This window comes from Monodelphis domestica, chromosome 7 (genome assembly GCF_027887165.1).
Source record: "Monodelphis domestica isolate mMonDom1 chromosome 7, mMonDom1.pri, whole genome shotgun sequence".
NCBI classification, from domain to species: Eukaryota; Metazoa; Chordata; class Mammalia; order Didelphimorphia; family Didelphidae; genus Monodelphis; species Monodelphis domestica.
Genome location: NC_077233.1, coordinates 96,621,373 through 96,642,119, shown reverse-complemented (window position 1 = coordinate 96,642,119; position 20,747 = coordinate 96,621,373). Strand labels below are relative to the sequence as shown.

Genomic DNA, 20,747 nt, shown 5'->3' with positions numbered 1-20,747 from the left:
TAGGATTTCTAGTTTGGTTTTCTGCTGGGGGTTTTTAATTTGGTCACTTTCGAGTTTTTTTATTTGCATTTCCAATTGATTGATCTCTGCTCTCCCTTGTTTGTTAATATATGCACTCAGGGATATGAATTTACCTCTGATTACCGCTTTGGCTGCATCCCAAAAGGTTTGAAAGGATGTCTCGCCATTGTCATTTTCCTCGATGAAATTATTAATTTTTTCTATGATTTCTTCTCTAACTAAACGATTTTGGAGTATCATATTGTTTAGTTTCCAATTAGTTTTTGATTTGGTTTTCCATGTACCATTACTGATCGTTATTTTTATTGCCTTGTGGTCTACTGATTCAGTTTTATCTTAAATTTATTCCTATTTGGGGATAACTCCTAAATTCCATGGACCATATTATCCCCAAAGTTCAGGTCAAGTTGAAAGAATAAATAAACAATTTAAGACCATGGTTGGAAAACTGCACTGACACTCATTTAAAATGAGAAAGAGGGTGAGAGGAGAAAATGGAGGTAATGAAGGGTATATAAACCTTCCTAGGATGTTGGCTATAAGAAAGGAAGGAAGATCACTTGAGGTATCATAGGGCCAAGTGAAGATTTTTTTTTTTTTAAGAATAAAGATTAGATATATTTGTAGGCAACAGGGAAGGAAGCAGTGGCAGTACCCAGAGAACTAGAAAATGAGAGGAAGAAAGGAAATACTAAGGACAGGCTCTTAAAGGTCTTAGCAAAAAGTAGGCTCTCTTTCCATCATATGGGAACAAAAGTTGAGAGAATTTGGAATGATGAAAAGGAGTTGTAGATTAGGATAGAAGTGTGGTGCTAACCTCTGATTTCTCAGTGGAATAGGAAATGATCAGCCATTTCCTGAGAGGGAGAAAATAAGAAGAGGTGGTATGTAAGGCTTGAGTAGAAAGGAGATTTGGAATGGGTATTATTGGGGAAGAGTGTTAGTTAATCAGGGAAAAATATGGGGACTGCTATGCAGTAGTGATGACCCAGTTAAGAAGAGATGACATTCTTGTAGTGAACCAGTAGGAAAAGTGTGTGACTTTCTCTAGAAACATTCATTAGTGAGGAGAGAAGGTAAATGGGGGAGGGGAGTAATTATAGATCATCTTTATGATGAAATAATAATCATAAATATTACAGTTTAAGAAAGTAAGTTTTGTTATCTCCTCCATATTTTTATTTTAGTGTCATTCTTAAGTTTGATTTTTAGAACAAACTGAGAGCAGAGCAGGTAGTATTTATAGTTATTTTATATGTAAGGAAACTGGGGCTCATAGAGACCCAGATGGAGATTCAGTGACTTACCCAAGGTCACAGTGTTATTACAAAACAAATCTAAGACTAGCTTTTAAGTCTGCTTGCTTTCGTTCCATTATCATTGCTTGGTTTTATATGTACATATATATAAAACCTTATTTTCTGGCTTAGAGTCATTACTAAGTTTGGTTCTAAGGCAGAAGAGCAGTAAGGGCTAGGCAATTAAGATTAAATGATTTGCCTAGGGTCACACATCTAGGAAGTATCTAAAGTCAAATTTGAACCCAGGACTTCCTGTCTCCAGGTCTGCCTTTCTATCCACTGAGCCATTGCACTGCTCCTATTATTTTTTTTAAAAGAAATATCTTCTTATGGGTCTGTTTCCTTTAAATGAAGGCATTGGACTAGTTGCTCTCTAAGGGCCCTTTTTAGTCTGACATTGTTTCTAATTCACAGTTTATTGTAGTTGGTAGAATTTTCTGTGATCATTGAAAGTGTTTGACTTCCATTATAAGTTCACCTTCATATGGTATTTACCAGTTACTTTCTATACAATGGTTTATGAGGTAGGCAGTTCATATAATCTATATCCTTTTCACAGTTAAGGAAAATAGAGGCTGGGGGAGTAATTTTCTCATTGTCTGCAACTGATCAATGTTGGACTGAATACTGAATCCTCTAGACTTTTGCTGTTTTCGTTCTATACCATCCTTCCTCTAGTATCCAACCAAAAAATCCTTACTCTGTTTTCTTGAACATATGATTTACTGAAATTTCTTTTAAGTCAGAATTGCATGTAAGAACACATTCTTGAAGTATTAGACCCACCCCCATCCTCTTTCTCTTTATTTCTTTTTCACTCTTTCTCTGTGTGTGTGTGTGTGTTAAATCCATACCTTCTATTTTAGAATGGACACTGTGTACTGATTCTAAGGCTGAAAAGTGGTTAAGTGCTAGGCTATGGGGTTAATTGACATGCCTAAGGTCACACAGCTGTGATGTGCCTGAGGCCAGATGTGAATCCAGGACCTCCTGTCTCTAGGCCTCACTCTCAATTCACAGCCACCTAGCTGCCCACTGGGGCTATAGTTTATTTTCTTCAATAATGCTTTATTTTTATGCAATTACACATAAAAACAATTTTTGGCATTCATTTTCTAACGTTTTGAGTTCCAAATTCTCTCTCTCCTCCCCTTTCCTTGAAATAGTTAAAACTTGATCTTGGTCAAGCATGTGCTATCATACAAAAAACATTTCCATATTCTTGGCTATATTTTACTGAATATGTTTTTGTTGTTTTTCTATTTAGATTACTCACAGAACTTGAAGCTCCTTCTTGGTGGCCTTTTAGTACCAAACTCTGGAAAAGCCCATCTGAAACAAAACCCAAGGAAAGTACTTCAGTGCCTAGTCCTGAGGCTGTTGGAAAATCAGGGGTGATAATAAAAATTCCAGCAATTATCTCACAAAGCACCGAGTTGCATGCTAAACCTGGAAAATTTACTGTCTTGGTTTCTGGGTTGGAAATCAGTGATTCTAATTCTCAGCTTCTGCACAGATTTGAAAGGGAGGACGTCGATGACATTAAAGTTCACACCCCTTATGAAATCAGCATACGCCAGAGATTTATTGGTAAACCAGACACAGCCTATCGACTGTTATCAGCAAAGATGCCAGAGATAATCCAAATTTTAGAGGTACAATTCAGCAAGAAAATCGAGTTTTTAGAAGATTCAATGGTGTTCCAAAGCACAAGAGACCCACCTCAAGCAGAAAAGGGCAGTTCCATCTGGCGTGCAGGTGAGTGGCAGGTGCAGAACTACCTTCATCTTATTGGAAAGTGATGGTACAAACTATCCTGCTTCTTCTGAATGAGTCACATTTGGAAATGATGGCCTCATCTGTGAGAGACTCCTTAAAAGGTCTACGATTGTGTTGGTCTGACCATTCTTCCCACTTTTGCAGTTCTTAACCTCTCCATACCTTAAAGGGTTTCATAAATTACTGCACCTCTTTTAATGTTTCTAGGAACCATTCTTGTTATCAGTGAGACTCCACCCACACATCACCCTTTCCATCTTTATAACACTTATTATAGTGTGAGATTTTTAGGTCTTCTAGAATCCAGGTCCTATTTGTACTAAGATGAGCCTTTCAGAATAAGTTTGTATATGCCATGTCTTAAAGTTACTGGGATCTGCGAGTTTCACTTCTTTTTAGGTATTATTTTGCATTGAGCACAATTTAAGGTTGTTGTTTTTTTTAAATAAGATTTTGTTAGGGTAGGTAAGTAGCCTGGGTTTAAATATGGCCTCAGATACTTCCTAGCTGTATGACACTGGGTAAGTCACTTAACTCCAATTATCTATTCCTTAGACTCTTCTACGCTGGAACTGATACTTAGTGTTGATTCTAAGACAGAAGATAAGGGCTTAAAAAATAGTTTTTATTGATGACTTTTATTTTTTACACATAATAATTTTCTCTAGGAGCTCTTTTGCCCCCTTTCCAGAAAAGTATCCCATATAACAAATAGTATCTTTAAAAACAAAAAAGGGGAAGAAGAGGGAAAAGCCAGGTTAGATCAATATTTTGAAAAGTATGAAAATATGTGCAACATATCACTATATAATTTAAGTTTGAAAGTGTAGCTTTTGGCAACTCAGGAAGAAGGTAGTTGATTATATATTCATAAAAGTTTCTGTTTTTCCTTATGTTAAACATATTTCATAAACACTCATAGAACCATGATATTATCTAGACAAATATTTTATTATTAAACTCTTATCCTTACTTAGCAGAAAATGTTACTTATATTTAATTTGTTAAAATTTCTTCTAGATTATAAGATTTTTGGTCTTTATGTCACTATTTCATTTCAAAGTTTACCTAATCTTTCTGTTCACATGCTAGGCTATTTGGTGCATATATATATATTTACTTATATATATTATAATTTTTTTCATTATCTTTGTTTTCTTTATGCATAATGTAGTTTCCCATTTTATTTCTATTGACTTCAGTTTGTTATAAATCACGATTGCAACTTCCGCCTTTCTCAGATTCACTTAAAGCATAATAGATCATGTGTCATCTCTTGATTTTCATTCTATGTCTATGTTTTTAAGAAATATATTTCTTGTATGTAGCAAATTTGGGGGCTTTGATTTTTTTATCCATTTCCACTTTCTTTAATTCATATCTGTGGTTTTTATAGTTTGTGATTTCTTCCATTTAATATACATGTGTGGGTACTATATATGTATGTGTGTGCTATATATACACATATATATGAGTGTATACATTCATATATAGATAGATAGATATGGAGGGGGAAGTATAATCCTCTCTTTTTTAAAGCCTCAGTCCTTGTGCTTTGTTTTGCTTTCATGAATATAATCAAGGTCTGTCTCATCATTCTCCAACTTCTTACTTATTACCCTGTCCAAACCTAATTCCTTGAATTGACTTTTATTAGTCTCTATCACCCTCATTTTTTTCTCTTGTCTGCCTCCTCTACCCTCCTTCTCTCCTGCCTCATATAAAAAGGGCCTAATTCTCCTTTTTCCTCTACCCCCCTCCCCCATTATTTTGTTTTAGTGACCTTCAGTAGTCAGGCTTACACTCATTCCCTTTCCAAGAAATGTTTTTTCAGTACGCCTTTGTGTTTCCATTTTCCTTCCAGGACACTCTAGAATCTATATTTCTAGGAATATTAATTATTGTTAGAGCCCATTGTGAAGTTTTTTAATTTGGGAGAGAGGAGACAGGAGGGAAGGTGGCAATCCTGTCCTTTGCCATTTTTCCTTTCCTGTTTATCCTTTTTGATGTCATTCCATCTTTTCTTTGAACCTATGGTCTTCCTTTTCAAACTTTCTTGGGATATTTACTCTTCTTCCCTCTCTCTGGAAAGGGATGTATTACTTAGATCCACAATCCTACCTTGGAAAAGCTAATTTCCTGAATGGTCCATCCCCCATAGAGTTGATCACAACACCTCTATCTTTATCTTGTCTCTCTTGAGGTCATTATGTAATGCTCTTATCTGTCATTTATCAGTGCCCCCTGATTTTCTGCATTACTCTTAGTCTTTCAACACATTTCTTGCCCTCAACCCCCTCTCTTCTTATAAACTTGGTGCTTTTGTGCCCTATCTTTAACATTTGTGAATTGTTCTTTGTTCACCTGGTGAGGGTGAGACTTGGTAGTTTATTGCCGTAGGGAGAATCCTAGAGACCACCGTAGTTGACCCTGATCTCTACCTTTTTCTGATCCATTCTTAGGGACTCTTTTCCCCACCAATTAACTTTCTTCAGTCTAGAAGCTGACCTTGAAGGGCCTAGTAGAGAGAACTGGCTGAGGGAAATTTCCTTGGGATAGTTTTAAAGAATAAAGCTTTTGAAATACATTTTAAAAAAGCTTAGACAAATCAAAGTTTTTAATATTTTTTCTCCTTCCTGATATTGCTGATTTTGTTGCACTTTAGGGATGCTTCTTATTTTTTGAGGTGGTAGAACTATGTCCTAAATTACTTGGCATAACATCATCTTCCCAAGATTCTTAGTTGGTTTTTAAAAGATAGGAGACCAACAAGTGAAGAGAAAAGGAGGAGGACATTATAGGGACAAAACAGTGTGAGCCCATATAGAAAGGTGAAAATGTGCAAGATATGTTCAGGGAGTCTGTGGCAGAGAATGATAAGATTGGTTGTGGATGGGCTTGAATTCTGGTAGTGGCTTTAAATTTTGCTTGGTAGAGAATGGGATGAACTGCAGATTTTCTGAGAAGAGTGACATTACTATAGTTGGAAATATACTGGGAATATACTGGAAAAGTTAATGATATAGTGGAAATATAATTCCCAGCAAAATCGTTAATCCTTTTTCTGTATAAATTGGGAAGAATTGCCATGTAGTTTAAACATTGTTAATGAGTATTAAAACTCAGAAAAGACCAGAAAATTATTGGAAAGAAAAGTTGGTTATCATGACTTGTAAAATCAAATCTTTTCATTGTGTATGTAGGTGAAATTTGCTATTTAAGGTAAAAGCTTTTGGGATTGCAAGTAATATTATTTTTGAGTTTTGAATTCAGGTATAGTTGTCTGATAGATCATTGAACTGTATCCATCATTCAAAAGGAAAGAATAACCTTGACTCTTACCTGAAGTCAAACAGTATTATAATCCTTTCCCTGCTTTTTCCCTTTCAAAACAACATCCACTGTAGTGACTTGGTTTTAGTTGGAAGATTTGAATTATGTGGATATCAAAGGAGGACAAGCTGAGTGATGGAGATGAAGGGAGATCTGGAAGTGGTTGGGAAGTGGTATAGTGAGTGGTGGCTCTCCCCTACTCCCTACCCTCTCAGTCTGGCTGGTGGCCTGGCTTAGTCTCAGTTTCGAGGCTGGGTGAGGGATGAGCCTGTAAAGGGATATAATGAATAAGAACTGATTATAGATTGCACAGATTTTGAGGCATAAGACCTGTATTCAGGCTAGTGTGTTACATGTAAGTCTCTTTTGGCACAAGGGATGAAGAGACATTGCATACTAGCCTTGTCAGCAAGTGAGTTATTAGATAGGATACTTTATTGTACTTGTAAGCTCTTTGGGGCAGTACTCTCTCTAACAATTCCTAGATTGGAACCTATTCTTATCCTCACAACCTCTTCAGGAATACCTCTCTCTAAAATGCTAAATAGCAATACAAGGCAAGGTATACTAAGAGGCAAATGAGTGAAGATAGGAAGTGGTCTGGAAGGCAGGTAGTTGGCCCATTAGATAAAGTACTGAGCTTGTAGTCAGGATGTCCTAAGTTAGAATCCAGCCTCAGACACTTAGCTGCCTGAACCAGGGCAAGTCACTTCACTGTGTCTCAGCCTTAGTTTTCTTATCTGTAAAATGGGGATGATAATATCCTTTTCCCAGTTGTTGGGAAGATCAGACGAGATAACATATGTAAAGAATGTTTCAAAATATAAATACTAGCTAGCTGTTAAATCAATCAAAAAACATTTTATATATATATTATATGCCAGACACTAGGCTCTAGAGGTACAAAGATAAAAACCAAATAGACCTTGCTGTCTATTTGTTAGGGGAAGGAAAGATTGTCATGGATGGAATATATGAGAATAAGGCTTCATAGAAGATGTAGTGTCTGAGTAGGGAATAGTAAGGGGTTAGATTGAGGAGAGAGATTGTGTAAGTATGGGGTCAGCAGCACTCACCATGCTTAGGCGCTTAGGTCATGCTTAGGGCATGACTATGTCCCTTTGTAGGTGAATGGGATGTGCCCTTGGAAGACATTGTCCACATAGAATTGAACCACTGTACATGAACCACAGTTTTACCATATGACTTGAGTAAATGCACTAGAACATACTGTTGCAATAAAAATGGGGACCAGACCAGAGTTTTAAGCATTTTATTAATAAAACGAGGAGATGAGAGATAGAGGAGATAAAAGAAGGTTTCTCTTAAGGAAGGATTAACCTGATTATAGAGTCTCCATTAGCTGGCTGAGGCCTATACTTACTGCATTATGGGACCCTACTCTACAAGAGTGGAAGTTTAGAGCCCCTCGTGCTTCCCCTGCTGGCCCTTATATGCCACCCCCCTCCCCCCAGCTCCTCCCTCTATGGCAGCATTGCATATTGATGCTCAGGCTGATGCCAAGGGACACCAGTTCATTAAATATGACATGGCAGGGTAGAGCTATTTTTCCTCTCACAATCCCATTTGGTTTTATTCAAGTTGAGTGACGTGACATTGGGCCATAGTGATTAGAGAGCTGACTCCAGAACCAGGAAGAACTGAGTTCAGATTCTGTGTGATCCTAGGCAAATTTGCCTAGGACTTAACTCTTAGTATTGTTTGTGGTAGAGAAGATGCTGACCTGCATTGGGAGAAGGAATTTCCTCACCAGGGAGTTTCCTATGCCAACAGAACCTCCCAATTATTTGAAGTGTACAGACTAAATTGGGAGCTCTTTGAAAACTGACTCAATCAGATTGCCTATTTTCTATCGTTAATTTTCTCCTACCTCTAAATTAACTTAAAATCAATGGCATATCTATATCGTAGGAATGATTTTCTAGTTATCTAGGTGACATGAATTAGACTCGATGAGCTCCTAAGATCTCTTTGAAATGGGAGAGTTTGTCAGCTTCAGTTTATTACAAATATTCTAGGAACGAACTGAAAATTTAGTTTTTATCCTTTTTGTTTAGACAGAAATTGCTCACACACTGATTTAGTACTTTGGAAGAAGCTAACTTTAGAACTTCTGACCTATCTAGGCAAATTGGTTTTGTGGAGTTTTTGGAGGACTTAACAGGATATGAATGTATAAATCCTGCTTTTAGACTTCATCTCTCCATGTTATGTTTTATTATGAAATGCCATTATATATATAAAGCACTTTGCAAACCTCAGAGCTCTACATAAATGCTAGCCATCATCATTTTATTATTATTTGCCTTTGAGTCAGCCAGTTAAAGATGATGTGGCTCTTCCTCCACCTGTATTTATACTGTTCCAAGTTGGAAACTCTAATAAAATAGAGGTGGTGGAAATCATGAGTTTTATGACACCTCAAAAACAGGACCTTCATTAGTCTCTTTCTTGGGTATAATTTGTTGCCACAGGGTGGCACTCTGATCACAGTAAACCCGCACTTGCCTTGTAGGAGCCTGTTCTAGAAAGCTTGATAGAGTATGATAGGATACTATATGAGTCTTTTTTGCCTCTTTTGATGTCTCTAGTGCTTGACCCAGTGCTTAGGTACTTAATAAATGTTTATTATCTGATAGACTCAAGCATACTGAGCAGATCCTCTGTGGTGAACTGAAGGAATGACTTCGACCAGGATCCCTCAGGATAGACAGCCATGGGGAAGCTAGTAATCTGTGTCATTGGATCACATCGCTACTTAAAATAGGTCTTGTTTAATGCTATTTTTTTTTTTGTAAATGGAGTCCATTATCTTATAATTCCCAGTTAGAAATAGAAATAGGTAATACCTGTCAGTAATCTACTCTAAGAGTACCTAATGACTCGATATTGGTCACTCTTGAAATATGCAGCTTTTCACTTAGAAAATGATTTCTTGTTTCCATTATGAAACATAATGTTTATACCATGACATTAGTATTATAAAAATGAACATTTTTTTGAATATTTATAAACTGATAAAAGTGAAATGAATAGAAGCAGAATCAGAATAATTCATATATAACACTGTACAAAACTAATAGCTTGGAAAGCTATAAGAACTATGATCGAGATAGTGACCATTCATGGTTCTGGAGGACCCATGATGAAAATACATTCTCCATGACAGATTTAGGGTGCCAGATGAGACAGAATTTTCTATGCAACCATTAAGGAAAATTATTTTGCTTGATTATGCATATTAATTAGAAGAAATTTACTTTCCTTTTTCAGTGGGAGAGGGGTAGAAGGGAGAGAAAATGAATTTCTGTTAAAAATTTTTAAATACAGAAGTGGTTGGTATTACAGATGTGAAATGCAATGTGCATTTTCAGATGAGGTCACTTATAAGTTTTACTTAACTTTTACTTTGTTAAAAAAGATCTTTTATAAAATGGGAGTAATCTGTAAATGTTTGTAATGTAAAAACAAAATAGCAATAAAACAAAAAAAGAAACATAATGAGAAGGGTAGAAAGTCTTAAAAAATAAAACTGGAAATTTCTGGAGTTTTTTTCCATAGCTTTCTTACGATCTCAGCAAAGAAGTATTGAGGTCAACTTTGTGTAAATAGCACAGTGATTCATTTTAAACCATATTTTCCAGTTATTATTACTATTACTTATGCAAAATATACGTACCACATATATTGTGACCCTTATGAGGATGATATTTTTGGTGGCCTTTCTCATTGTATATATGTGTATGGCTATACTGTATAGGAATACATACAAAAATACTTATGATATCAGGATTTTATTGATTTGTAACTGTAAAGATTAAAATTTGGGGGAAACTGAGGCAGTAGAAATTAGTTTCTCTCTAGAAGTAGTATTATATTTTTAGAGGTTTATTGAAGATTAAAATATAAAGAAAATACAAGTAAGAAAGGCACGTGTCTAGGCCCAAAGAGCCTATTCACGACCACTCACATCTTGCCTGGTAGGTGGAGAACTGCGTGTGCTCTGAAGCGGAAGTAGGGAAGAGACCCAATAGCCTTTACAGCCAGGTTAAATAGAAATTCTTGACCTCAGCCCAGGTGGAAATCTCATTGAGATTAGAGGGCATTCTGGGAGCTAGCAAGGGCTCCTGGGGATTGAAGTCCGGAGTTCAAGTCTCCATTTTTAAATGATTTCATTATTGTGTAGAAACTTTTCACTGATGCAGCTTTTTTACATTTAATGCCTGTGGGAGTAGTTGAAGTCAGTTTTAGCACCTAACATTCCACCTTCTGGGGAATGTGCTCTCCTAATGTGTGCATGGTTTCCCCCCAGTTGTATGCTTTTATTCAGCTACAAGTAGAATGAGAAAGTTCAGCTATGAGAAATGAAGTCTCATACATGTGGGTTGCATTGTTTGGATGACATGCATAATATATATAGTAAAAATTTACTTTTTTAAAAAGGTCAAGAAAAGGGGAATTCTGTTGATTGATTATTTTAGTTACATGAAAACACACACATAAATCAGAAATAGTTTACAGATTTTCAAACAATTAACATCCCATTATATTGAAGAGAATACAATCTTTAGTTTGGAGGGCACTGGAGGACATGAGCACCAATTGCCATTGAATACTCCAGATAGAGTCCATGAAGAAGATTGGGGCATAAAAGTTTGTTTTATACCAGAATGGTCAGGCAAGCTTTTCAAGAGGAGGTGGAATTTGAGTTCTATTTTAAGGAATAAGTGTGAGCAGGTGGAGAGAAGGGAAAAGGGTCTTCCAGGTAAGTGGAAAGGCATGAGGAGAAAGCAGAGATGGGAAAGACCAGGTGAGTTGATGGTACTAATAACCTCCTTTGGCTGTAGGAGAACTATGTTGAAGGTGAGTGGTAGTGAAGTTTAAGTTGGGTGAAATTTTGCAAGTTGTTTAAAATGCTGGACTAAAGAGTTAACCTGTTAATGTGTAGGCTGTAGGGAAATGTGAATGAGCAGGTTTTGATCAGGTGGGTGATTTTGGTGGTCTGCTCCTATCTCCTGTCCTGAAAGTTGTGACATTCATATGTGTGTTATTGCAACAAACAATAACTAGAAGAATATTTTATCCATCTTGATCTTTTCTCTTTTGAATCTTCTGACAATTTTAATAGAACAGATCATTTTCAATATAATAATCCACTGAACAGTTTGCTTGTTGTCAGTGAGGTTCCTCTCCTCATTTATGCCCAGAGACTTTCAGGTAAATGCAATTTTTAGGAATTACTCTTAAAGAAGAGCAAGAGGTTATTTGGGGACATGTGTGTATAGAAAGAAATGCCTTTTCCATTATTCTTTGCTTAAGTTAACTGATGCATATCATTGCTGACCAGTTTGGTTCCTGCTCTTCAGGCAGAAGGCTAGCTTCTGCCTCTAGCCTTATTTACTTTTCAGTCCTGAGGATGTCTTTAACAGCTGTTACCATTATGCTTCATTACTTCTAGCTGTAATGGAAGGCAGTGGCAGCTTGCTTTAAACAGTTGAACCTTTACCATGACCACTTGTGGGATGTTTGGAAGGTTCCTGATAAATATGGTTAGTGCTAAGTGTGAGGTGATATGGATTATAAATAAAAGGTAAATATTGGCCTTTAATCGAAGCCCTTATCTAGGACAAGAACTAGCAGGTATTTCTACAGGAGCCAGCTCTTTAAATAAGGGACAGGTGGCCTGCTGCCTCTGAACCCAATCTGTGCTGCCACATTGATTAGCACTGTTTGTTATTCTACTTGCCCTTTTGTTCTTAGGTTAGATTATGGGATTCCCAGGTGCTCTGTAAACCACAGTGGTTAATGGGCAGTGCTGAGGCAGTGGAAAACACCTAGATTCTGAAACTGACTAAATGCTTGACTACAGGAGAGCCCTCTGACTCACCTACCACCTAAGTGAGTCTCATAAATTTTGGCTTGGCTTGGACTAATGCTGCAATTTCCTGTATTCTCTGAAATTGTTGCCTTTGGTGGAATAACTTTCAATGATGCTATAGTTCCTAGTAATGTAACTAATGTAAATTTCATCAGGTCCCTGGTTTTCTTGCATTTTCTAGTTCTAAAGATTTTTTATCTCTTAAGAAAAATTCGCTACCAATTTTGAAAAAACCATTCTCCTTATTAAAAAAAAAAAGACCAGAAAGACAAAAGACCTGCTTTTGAATCCTGGACCTCCTAGTATCACCTGTATGTTTTTTGGACAAATTGGTTAATCTCTTTTTAGGCCACAATTTCTTTATTAGTAAAATGAGAAAGTTAAATCTCTAAGCTCCCTTCCTAACTCTATATCCCAAGAATCAGGCCCTTAAATATGTTCTATGGCTCTGACTAGTCTAGCATTCCTTCTTGCTTAACATTTCCAGAAGATGTCAGTATATGATTGTATTTGAATTTTCATTACAGCATCTGGATTAATAGAAAGTGTGGTGCATCCTGGACCTTCCCTCAAAAGTGGAGAAAGCAGTCAGATCCAGTTACAGATGAATCAGCAGGTTTCTGAAGAAGAAGCTCAAGAACTAAGACAGGTAATGTCAGAGACCAAAACGGAGGTTGGAATCTTGACCCTTTTTTCTCATACTTGCAATTTACTTTTTCCCCTCTTCCTAAATTTCTTTCTAGGCTCTTCTCCCCTTTATGAGTTCATTATGATAAGGCATAATAGGGTCTTACATTTCTTAAAGTGTGCATCATTGTGTTCCTATTCAGGGCTTTTACTCTTAAAAACCTCAGGGACTTTTTAACCATCAGCAAGCATTTATTAAGCACCTATTATATGCCACTTTTTAAATTTTGAAAACTTTGTTCTGAATGTAGAAATTATAAATCTTTGATTAAAAGTATAATTACAGAACTCTGTATAAAAAGATGTACACATGTGCACACACATATACATGTATGTGTGTTCATATATGTATACACATATGCATTCACATGTGTGTGCACATGTATGCACATATCGTGGTAGAATTCTTTTCTAAGTTAATGTTGCCACTAGTCTTAAGTTTTTATTATATTGTTTTTTCTTTTTCAACTTAGTGTTTGTTTTTAATAATGTTGATCATATTTGTTTCCTAAGATCTTTGTGACTCAGATCTATCCCTTTTCATTAAAAAGAAAAGTATTCATCTTTGCAAAGAAATATTTAATATGTGTCACTGCCATCCTTTCTTGGTCTTTGCTGTGTCTACTTGATTTTAGTGATGACAGCATACAAAAATACTGCTCTCTGTTCTCCAACTACTATGTTCCACTAGGGCATTTAATCACTTCCTTTGATATGCTCATTGAGTCCAAAACAAACTTGCTGTAGCCATTGTTTGCTTTGGGGTTTACTGGGAACTTTAGAAGTACTGTAAATGTAAACTTAATAAATGTTACTCTTGACCATTCTTGAGAGGGCTTATAAAAGCCCTTAGGTTATAGGCTGGTGGGATTTGAATATCTTTTTTCCCCACTTATCTGAGATGAAAACCTTTATAGTCAAGACATAACATCCTGTGTCTAGTAGTTATATTTAAGCTGAACCAGGAGTTAGTCCTTTCTTTATTGAAAAAGGTAAAGATTTCACCTGTAAGGTATGCTTTTTAATAATACTCATTATTTTATTAAATATTAAATTATATTAAATATAAATTAAATGCTGGGTGTATGGAGATACAAAATGTCTTCCTTAAGCAGCTTCTAATCTCTAAGTAATAAAATAAGTACACAAAGAAGTACATTACAAAATGGAATGTAATGGATGAAGGAGAAGTTTAGATTGTTCTAGGAACAATTGATAAGGGAGAAGTTCCTTTCAATTTGGGACTAGGGAAGGATTTCTTAGAGGAGATGACATTTGAGTTAGAGTTATAAGAAATAAGATTTTAACATGGAATGATGATGAAGAGTTTGCCAAGCATGTGAAGGTAGCTTGCACAAATGTGGAAGTAGGGAAATGTAGGATGAGGTCAGCAGACATCTAGGTACAGTTTGGCTAGCCATTGAGAGCTGCTAGATTTTTGGAAATTTCTAAGAAACAAGCCTGAGTAGTTTGCAAAGTCCAGTTCAGCTATGTTGGAGGCAAAACTAGAATACTAAAGACAATGTACATTGGAGGGTGGGAAGGAAAGAAACATTTATTAAGTGTCTACTGTGTGCCAGACAGTGTGCTAAGTGCTTTCACAAATATTCAAGATAAAGAGGATGAGAATGTTTCTCAGAACCACAAAAGACTTAGTGGGAGATGCCTAAGTGATGACAGAGAGAAGAGGTAAAAAAATAATTAATAGACTTGCACTGAGATGACTCAGCATGGAAAATAGATTGTTTTCCAAAATATCTGAAGAGGTCCTTTTTGTAGCAGATGGAGATATGAAACCCAGGTATAAAAGCAGGTTTAAATAGGCAGACTTAAACTACCTGACTTAGTAGCCCATTGTCTTGATAGGTAGCACATTGAGGTAACTAGCAACACCTCCTAAAAGAGAGTCAGACAATTGAAGCAGAACTGAGAAGGATGATAAGAGAGAGAAGTACTCAGAATATGAAGTGTGTATAAATAGAAATTTTGTACCTTTGAATCCCAGCATCCCTTTCCCCTTTGAGTGCTTGGATAGTTGTATAGTTGTGTGTAACTCCCCCTCTCACTCTCTTCTCTTGCGACCGCAGCTAAGTTAGCTCCCTTTTTACTCTAGCTTTTTATTTTAGTTATAAATAAATAAATATAATATAATATTTATATAATAAATCTTATTAAATATAATACTTGGAGTATTTGGATATTCATTTTTAATCTTACACATAATCTTATACAAGTGTATAAAGGTCACAAATCCTGCCTTTCCCACCAACATGTTAGTAGTACTAATGGAGATCTGGATGGGTAAAGGACTTCTGACTTCCTTTTTGTTTTTACATGTGAGTCCTTCTATTCTTTACCATATAAACAAAACTTTTCTATGTTATGAAGTCCTGTGAATATGCATGCTTGTAAGGGAAGTTAGTGATAACCCTTTGGGAAATACTAGATATTTGTATTCCCAGGTTGCTCTTGGGTAGGGTCAGTGATCCATTTAAGTAAAAGATAATTCCATATTCAAACTCCTATGTTTCAGGAGGGATTTCCTGACACAAAAGAGCTACTTACATATTTATATAAAGATAACTAATAAGGTAATATATGTTAAATGAGTGTTAAACAATTATTGCTGTTGTGATGCAGAATAGGAAGTGTTTATTGACCTACCATGAGGAATTAGAGAATTTAAACAAATGGAGTAGAGAAGAAATAAAGAAACTAATACTTCATTATTCCTCTATGACTGCTTGTTTTTTAGAATCATACATTTTCTATAATGAAAAACAAATTTTAGAAAGATGAAATCCTTGATCTAGATTTAGGGGAGAATGTTTTATATGACAGTGTAACAGTAGCTTAAAAATAAGCATTAGAAGGGGCTCCATTTCTCAGGGAAACAAACACAAATGGAAACCACGGCACTCAGCTGTAGTTTTGGTTTGCAGACGGTATTCAACTTAGTACATTGAAACTAGAAGTCTTCGTGGTCTTAAATTGCAATTGGGAGTTTAAGTGAAAGGATTTGCCATGATTTCACCAGGGGACATTCATGGTAAGTGTAGTATTTTGTGGTTATCTGGGCTAGATTCCAGGAACTGTACTGTATAGGTATGTAGCAGCTTGCTAAGTTCCTGTGGTCTATGTCTGAGCCTCTGTCTACTGGATAACGATGGCTGTCGTAATGTCACTGGGTGTGGGAAGGGCTAGGACGGTATTAACTGAAGGGCTGTGGTTAAAGAGGCTAGGAGAGGAATTTTATTCACTAGATTTGGTTTGGCAGAATCACTTTAATAGTTTCTAATGTCTGATATGTGAACATTGTCTGTTAGAGCTATCGTCCTTTTGTTTATTATCCATTTTGTAATGGTGACCAAATCTTGAAATGCAAACTGACTTTTTTGGATTCTTCAAAGCAACTGACTTTTAGTTTTATATAATATGGGGAAAAAAAAAAAGAACCCTCGATTTCTGTGGGTCTTCTTATGATGGTATTTTAATGTTCATCTTTTAACTGGGGTGGAATTAGATGGAAAAATACTGCTAGGATAAGGTAATGGTTTTGTTGAGGACTTACTTGATTGTGCGAGTTAGGAATTTATAGAAATTAAGAGATAGCAAAACCTTTTAGTTTAGCTGTTGTCAATTGGCACCTGTCCAAGCTCTTAGAGAAATCTAGCTACAAGGCTGAAAGGAATTTAATAACTTTAGTCTTTTCCTAGTAGCTTTTTGCTAAGGTTTTCTTAGACATTTGTGATGGAAAAGGATATGAAATGGCATGTTCTAATGTGTGGGTGGGCCAGTAAGACATTTTATGGGCTGGTGGTTTTTGCTTTTTAAATTTTTGTTTTCACTGCATTAGGACATTTAATAAAACTAAAATATGATTGGACCTTACAGTACCAATATGACTGGTTGGTGTAGTCAGGTTAGTTGAAATATATAGTTATCCTTATTGAAGAAAAATAGTCCAAACCTGAGTAATATGTAAGAAAATCCATTTGGCTCAAAAATCATTATAAACATAGATAGGCATTATGAATGACAAGAAACAAACATGCCCACTTATCTCCCAAGAAATTGCAAAATGTTTTTCCTCTGCTTAGTAAGGCCAAGTGAAATGTTTTGAGATATGTTGATTATTTGCCTGTGTTTTCTGTTATATTAAATCTTTCAGAACTATAAGTGCAAGGAAGCTTAGAGTAATGATCTGCTCTAGCTACTTTGCCTTCAGTTAATAATAACTCCCATTTCTCTAGCAGTTTAAAGTTGACAGAATACTTAGTTCCTATGAGAAGAATAGTAAAGGTATTATCCTCATTTAGAATTGAGAAAACTGACTTAAAGTTTACTTTTTACAATGCCACCATCATCACCATCACCATCATCATTTTCTCAGATGCCCCTTCCCCCACAAAATGTCAGTCTTGTTTCCTTTCCACAATGTGAAAGCTTACAGAAAGGAACTTAGAGCCTAATACTTTTATTCTTCTATAAAGCAGTTATTTTATCAACCTGCCCAGTACATATTAAGTATAAAAGAATAATAGCAATATAGGGAATCATCCCATAACTATTTCTATCTGAATCCCATTGAAAAATATGAAGAGATTGTGATGATAATAATAATACCTCATATTGAGATACTACTTTTACAATCTTCAAAGTACTTTTCTCACCACAATAATGTGAAGTAAATGTTGTAATATTCCCATTTTTCTAAGGCCTGAGAAGGTGATTTGCCTATATATTTTTTCTGTGTCCAAATACTGTGTTTTCTCTCCTATTCCACCGTGCTCACCTTAAACTGTTCTTTTTTTCCCCCTTTCCTTTAAACTATAATACTTGAAAATCCATTTTTTAAAGCCTTTTCCTTCTGCCTTAGAATCAACACTATGTATTAATTCTAAGGCAGAAGAGTGGTAAGGGCTATGGGGATTATGTTTGAGAATCCATTTTTTTAAAAAATTTATATAGGAGTTTCTATGACATTCAGGAACTGAAATGTAATTAACAGTCCTTTAGACTGTTTTTGTTTATTGGCATGCTTATCAGATTTGAAGATGGCACCAGGTTGAAGCAACAAGGGCAACCGGCTTGAACTCCTCAGATGACAGAGTTATAATCCAAAATGATATGGATAGATGTAAACATTGGGTCAGATCTAATAACAGAACTTAATGGGAGCAGGTGTAAAGTTGGTTTTAAGAAAGTTAACTTTACTCATATCAGATGGAGAGGCTTGGCTAGCCAGTAATTAATCTGAAAAAAAAATATCTGCGGACCAAGGTAAATTGTAAGATCAGTATGATATCATAACCAAAAAAGTGAAAGCCATAGCAGGTTGCATTAAAAGAATTACGACTTGGAATAGGAAGGATTAGTTTTGCTCTCCTCTTCCCTGGTTGGACCATAGTTGGAATAAGTTTCATGTTCAGTTCTCAGTGCCATATTTTAGCAAAGATGTTGGTGAAGAGATTCATGGGAGAATATCACAACTGCCTCAAGGTAGTTAATGGTTTATTTGTTGAAAATGAACTGAACTTGTTTTTCTTGTCCCCAGAAGGCAAGAAGGACCATTGGAAGCCAAAGAGGCATCTGCAGAGGGAAGGCAGAACTTGTTAATGGTTAGGAACCTGCCAAAGTGGAGTGGTTAGCCCTCTGAGAAAGAGGGCCTCCTCTGCTCTTCCCTGCAGAAAGCAGGGCCTGAATGGTAGCTTATTATGCATGTTGTAGAGTATATGCATGTGTGGGGATGACCCAGATGACTTCTGAAGTCCCTTGGCCTGTGGTTCTAAAGAGAATTATTTCTGCTGAGGTTTTTCCTCTCTAAGTTTTCTGGTAATTGTTGAATATCTGCTATTTTTGTGCTTGGAGCTGTGGAGAATACAAAGAAGGGTAAAGGCTGCTTTCTTTCTTTCAGGACACAATCCTTTAGTTATAGGAAGACGAGATCATGTTAAGCAGCCTGGGGAGGGGCGGGGATTTGAATGAAATTGAAGAAGTGAGACCAAAAAAAAATTCATAGCTTCTTTGTTTTTTAAGTATAAAATATAATCAGCCTATATTTTTCAAAGCTATCCTGTTTATTTGACCTTTTTACTTTTTTTCCTGGTCTTCTTACATTGTTTTTAAAGGATGCCTCAATGACCATCTTTTCTTTCTTCCTTTCCTATTTTTACCCTCCCTTGAGGTACCCCCAACATTATTGGAGGAGAAAAAAGAAAAAGCCTTTTGTTTGTGTGAAAAGATCATGTATGGTCTCTAGCACACCTGTGGGTCTTGGGAGCCATCAAGCTCTCTTCATCCCTCACTGATCATTTGAATACCTGATGACTACATCCTGTCTGTTCATGTTGCAGCTTCTGAATACAGAAACACTGAAGAGCCATTTTCCTGGGCCCAGTACCTCTAAGCCAGTGATGGTGAACCTTTTAGAGACAGTGCTGGACCCTGTCTCCACCCCACTTCCCACATGCTGTGCCCTCTGCCTTCTCAGACTGTGTGCTGGGCCGTGTCCGCTGCCCCCCCCCCCCAACTGTGTGCCAAGCCCTGTCCCCTCAGACCATATGCCATGCCCCTCCCCCTCAACTAGTGCCAGATTCCCCCCTCCCACACTCCCGCCCCTGTTACACCACACAGGGGCGGGAGAAAGCACTCCCATTGGGCTGCTGGGCAGAGAGAGTGGGTGATATGAAAAAATGTCATCAGGCAAGGTGGAGAGGAGGAGGGGAGCTCAAGTCTCTCTGCCTTTCTAGTAATGAATTCTGAAAGGGGTTTGTGCCTATAGAGAGCACTTTGCATGCCATCTTTGGCACCTATGCCATAGATTCACCATTTGATGCTCTAAGCCCTTCAGCATCCTCTATTCTTTTCTTCTTATAACACATTGCTTTTTTGCACTTAAAAAAGATGCATTGGAATTCCATCTTTAATATTTCATTCAGCAAACATTAAGCACTTAGTGTGTGTAGGGCATAGAACCCAGATGCTGGGGGGGGGAATACAAAGTTTAGATAGAGACGGTGCTTGGTTTTTTGCTTTTCATAGACTAGTAGGGACATTAGCTCTAATTATTAGTAACTGTAGTTCACAGTAATATCTAAGTTTGTTAGAGAGTGTTGTAACAACAAAGGTCTATTGATGTGGAAAAAGTAGTACAGTGAGAGAATGAGATGAGGTTTGAAGGATGAATAAGAATTAAATTACAAATTAAACAGGGAAGCATGGAAGGAAGGACATTCCTAGTATTAAGGATAGCATGAGCATGCACTTTCTTAGCTGTGGATCCCAGTAGGTATGGAACCCTTGTCACAGAAGAGAAATTTCAACTGCGAGGAGCTTATTGTCTTTTTTTTTTAAACCCTTACCTTTCATATTAGAATCAATATTGTGTATTGGTTCCAAGGCAGAAGAGCGGTAAGGGCTAGGTAATGGGGGTTAGGTGACTTGCCCAGGATCACATAGCTAGGAAGTGTCTGAGGTCACATTTGAACCCAGGACCTCCCTCCAGACCTGGCTCTCAATCTACTGAGCCATACAGCTGTCCCTATTATTTTTTTATGGAGGTAAGACTAGAACCCATGAAAGAAATGGGCACTTATGTGCCATGGGGGTTAATTGGATGGAGCAATAAAAAAGATGGACTATTTCAGAAGATTTCATGGAAGAGATTGATCAAGGCTTTGAAGGATGAATTAGATTTGGATAAAAGGAGAGACAGTAAGTGCAAG

General features: G+C 36.6%; 1 protein-coding gene across 1 annotated transcript in view; it reads left to right on the top strand.

Annotated features, from left to right (window-relative positions):
- The window catches only part of SNAP47 (synaptosome associated protein 47), a 99,117-nt gene that overhangs the window by 27,664 nt on the left and 50,706 nt on the right, over window positions 1–20,747 (top strand). The window contains exons 3-4 of the mRNA XM_001376265.4: window positions 2,590–3,080; window positions 12,861–12,982. Coding sequence (XP_001376302.2) covers window positions 2,590–3,080; window positions 12,861–12,982 — 613 coding nt within the window. The remainder of the gene's footprint in view (window positions 1–2,589; window positions 3,081–12,860; window positions 12,983–20,747) is intronic.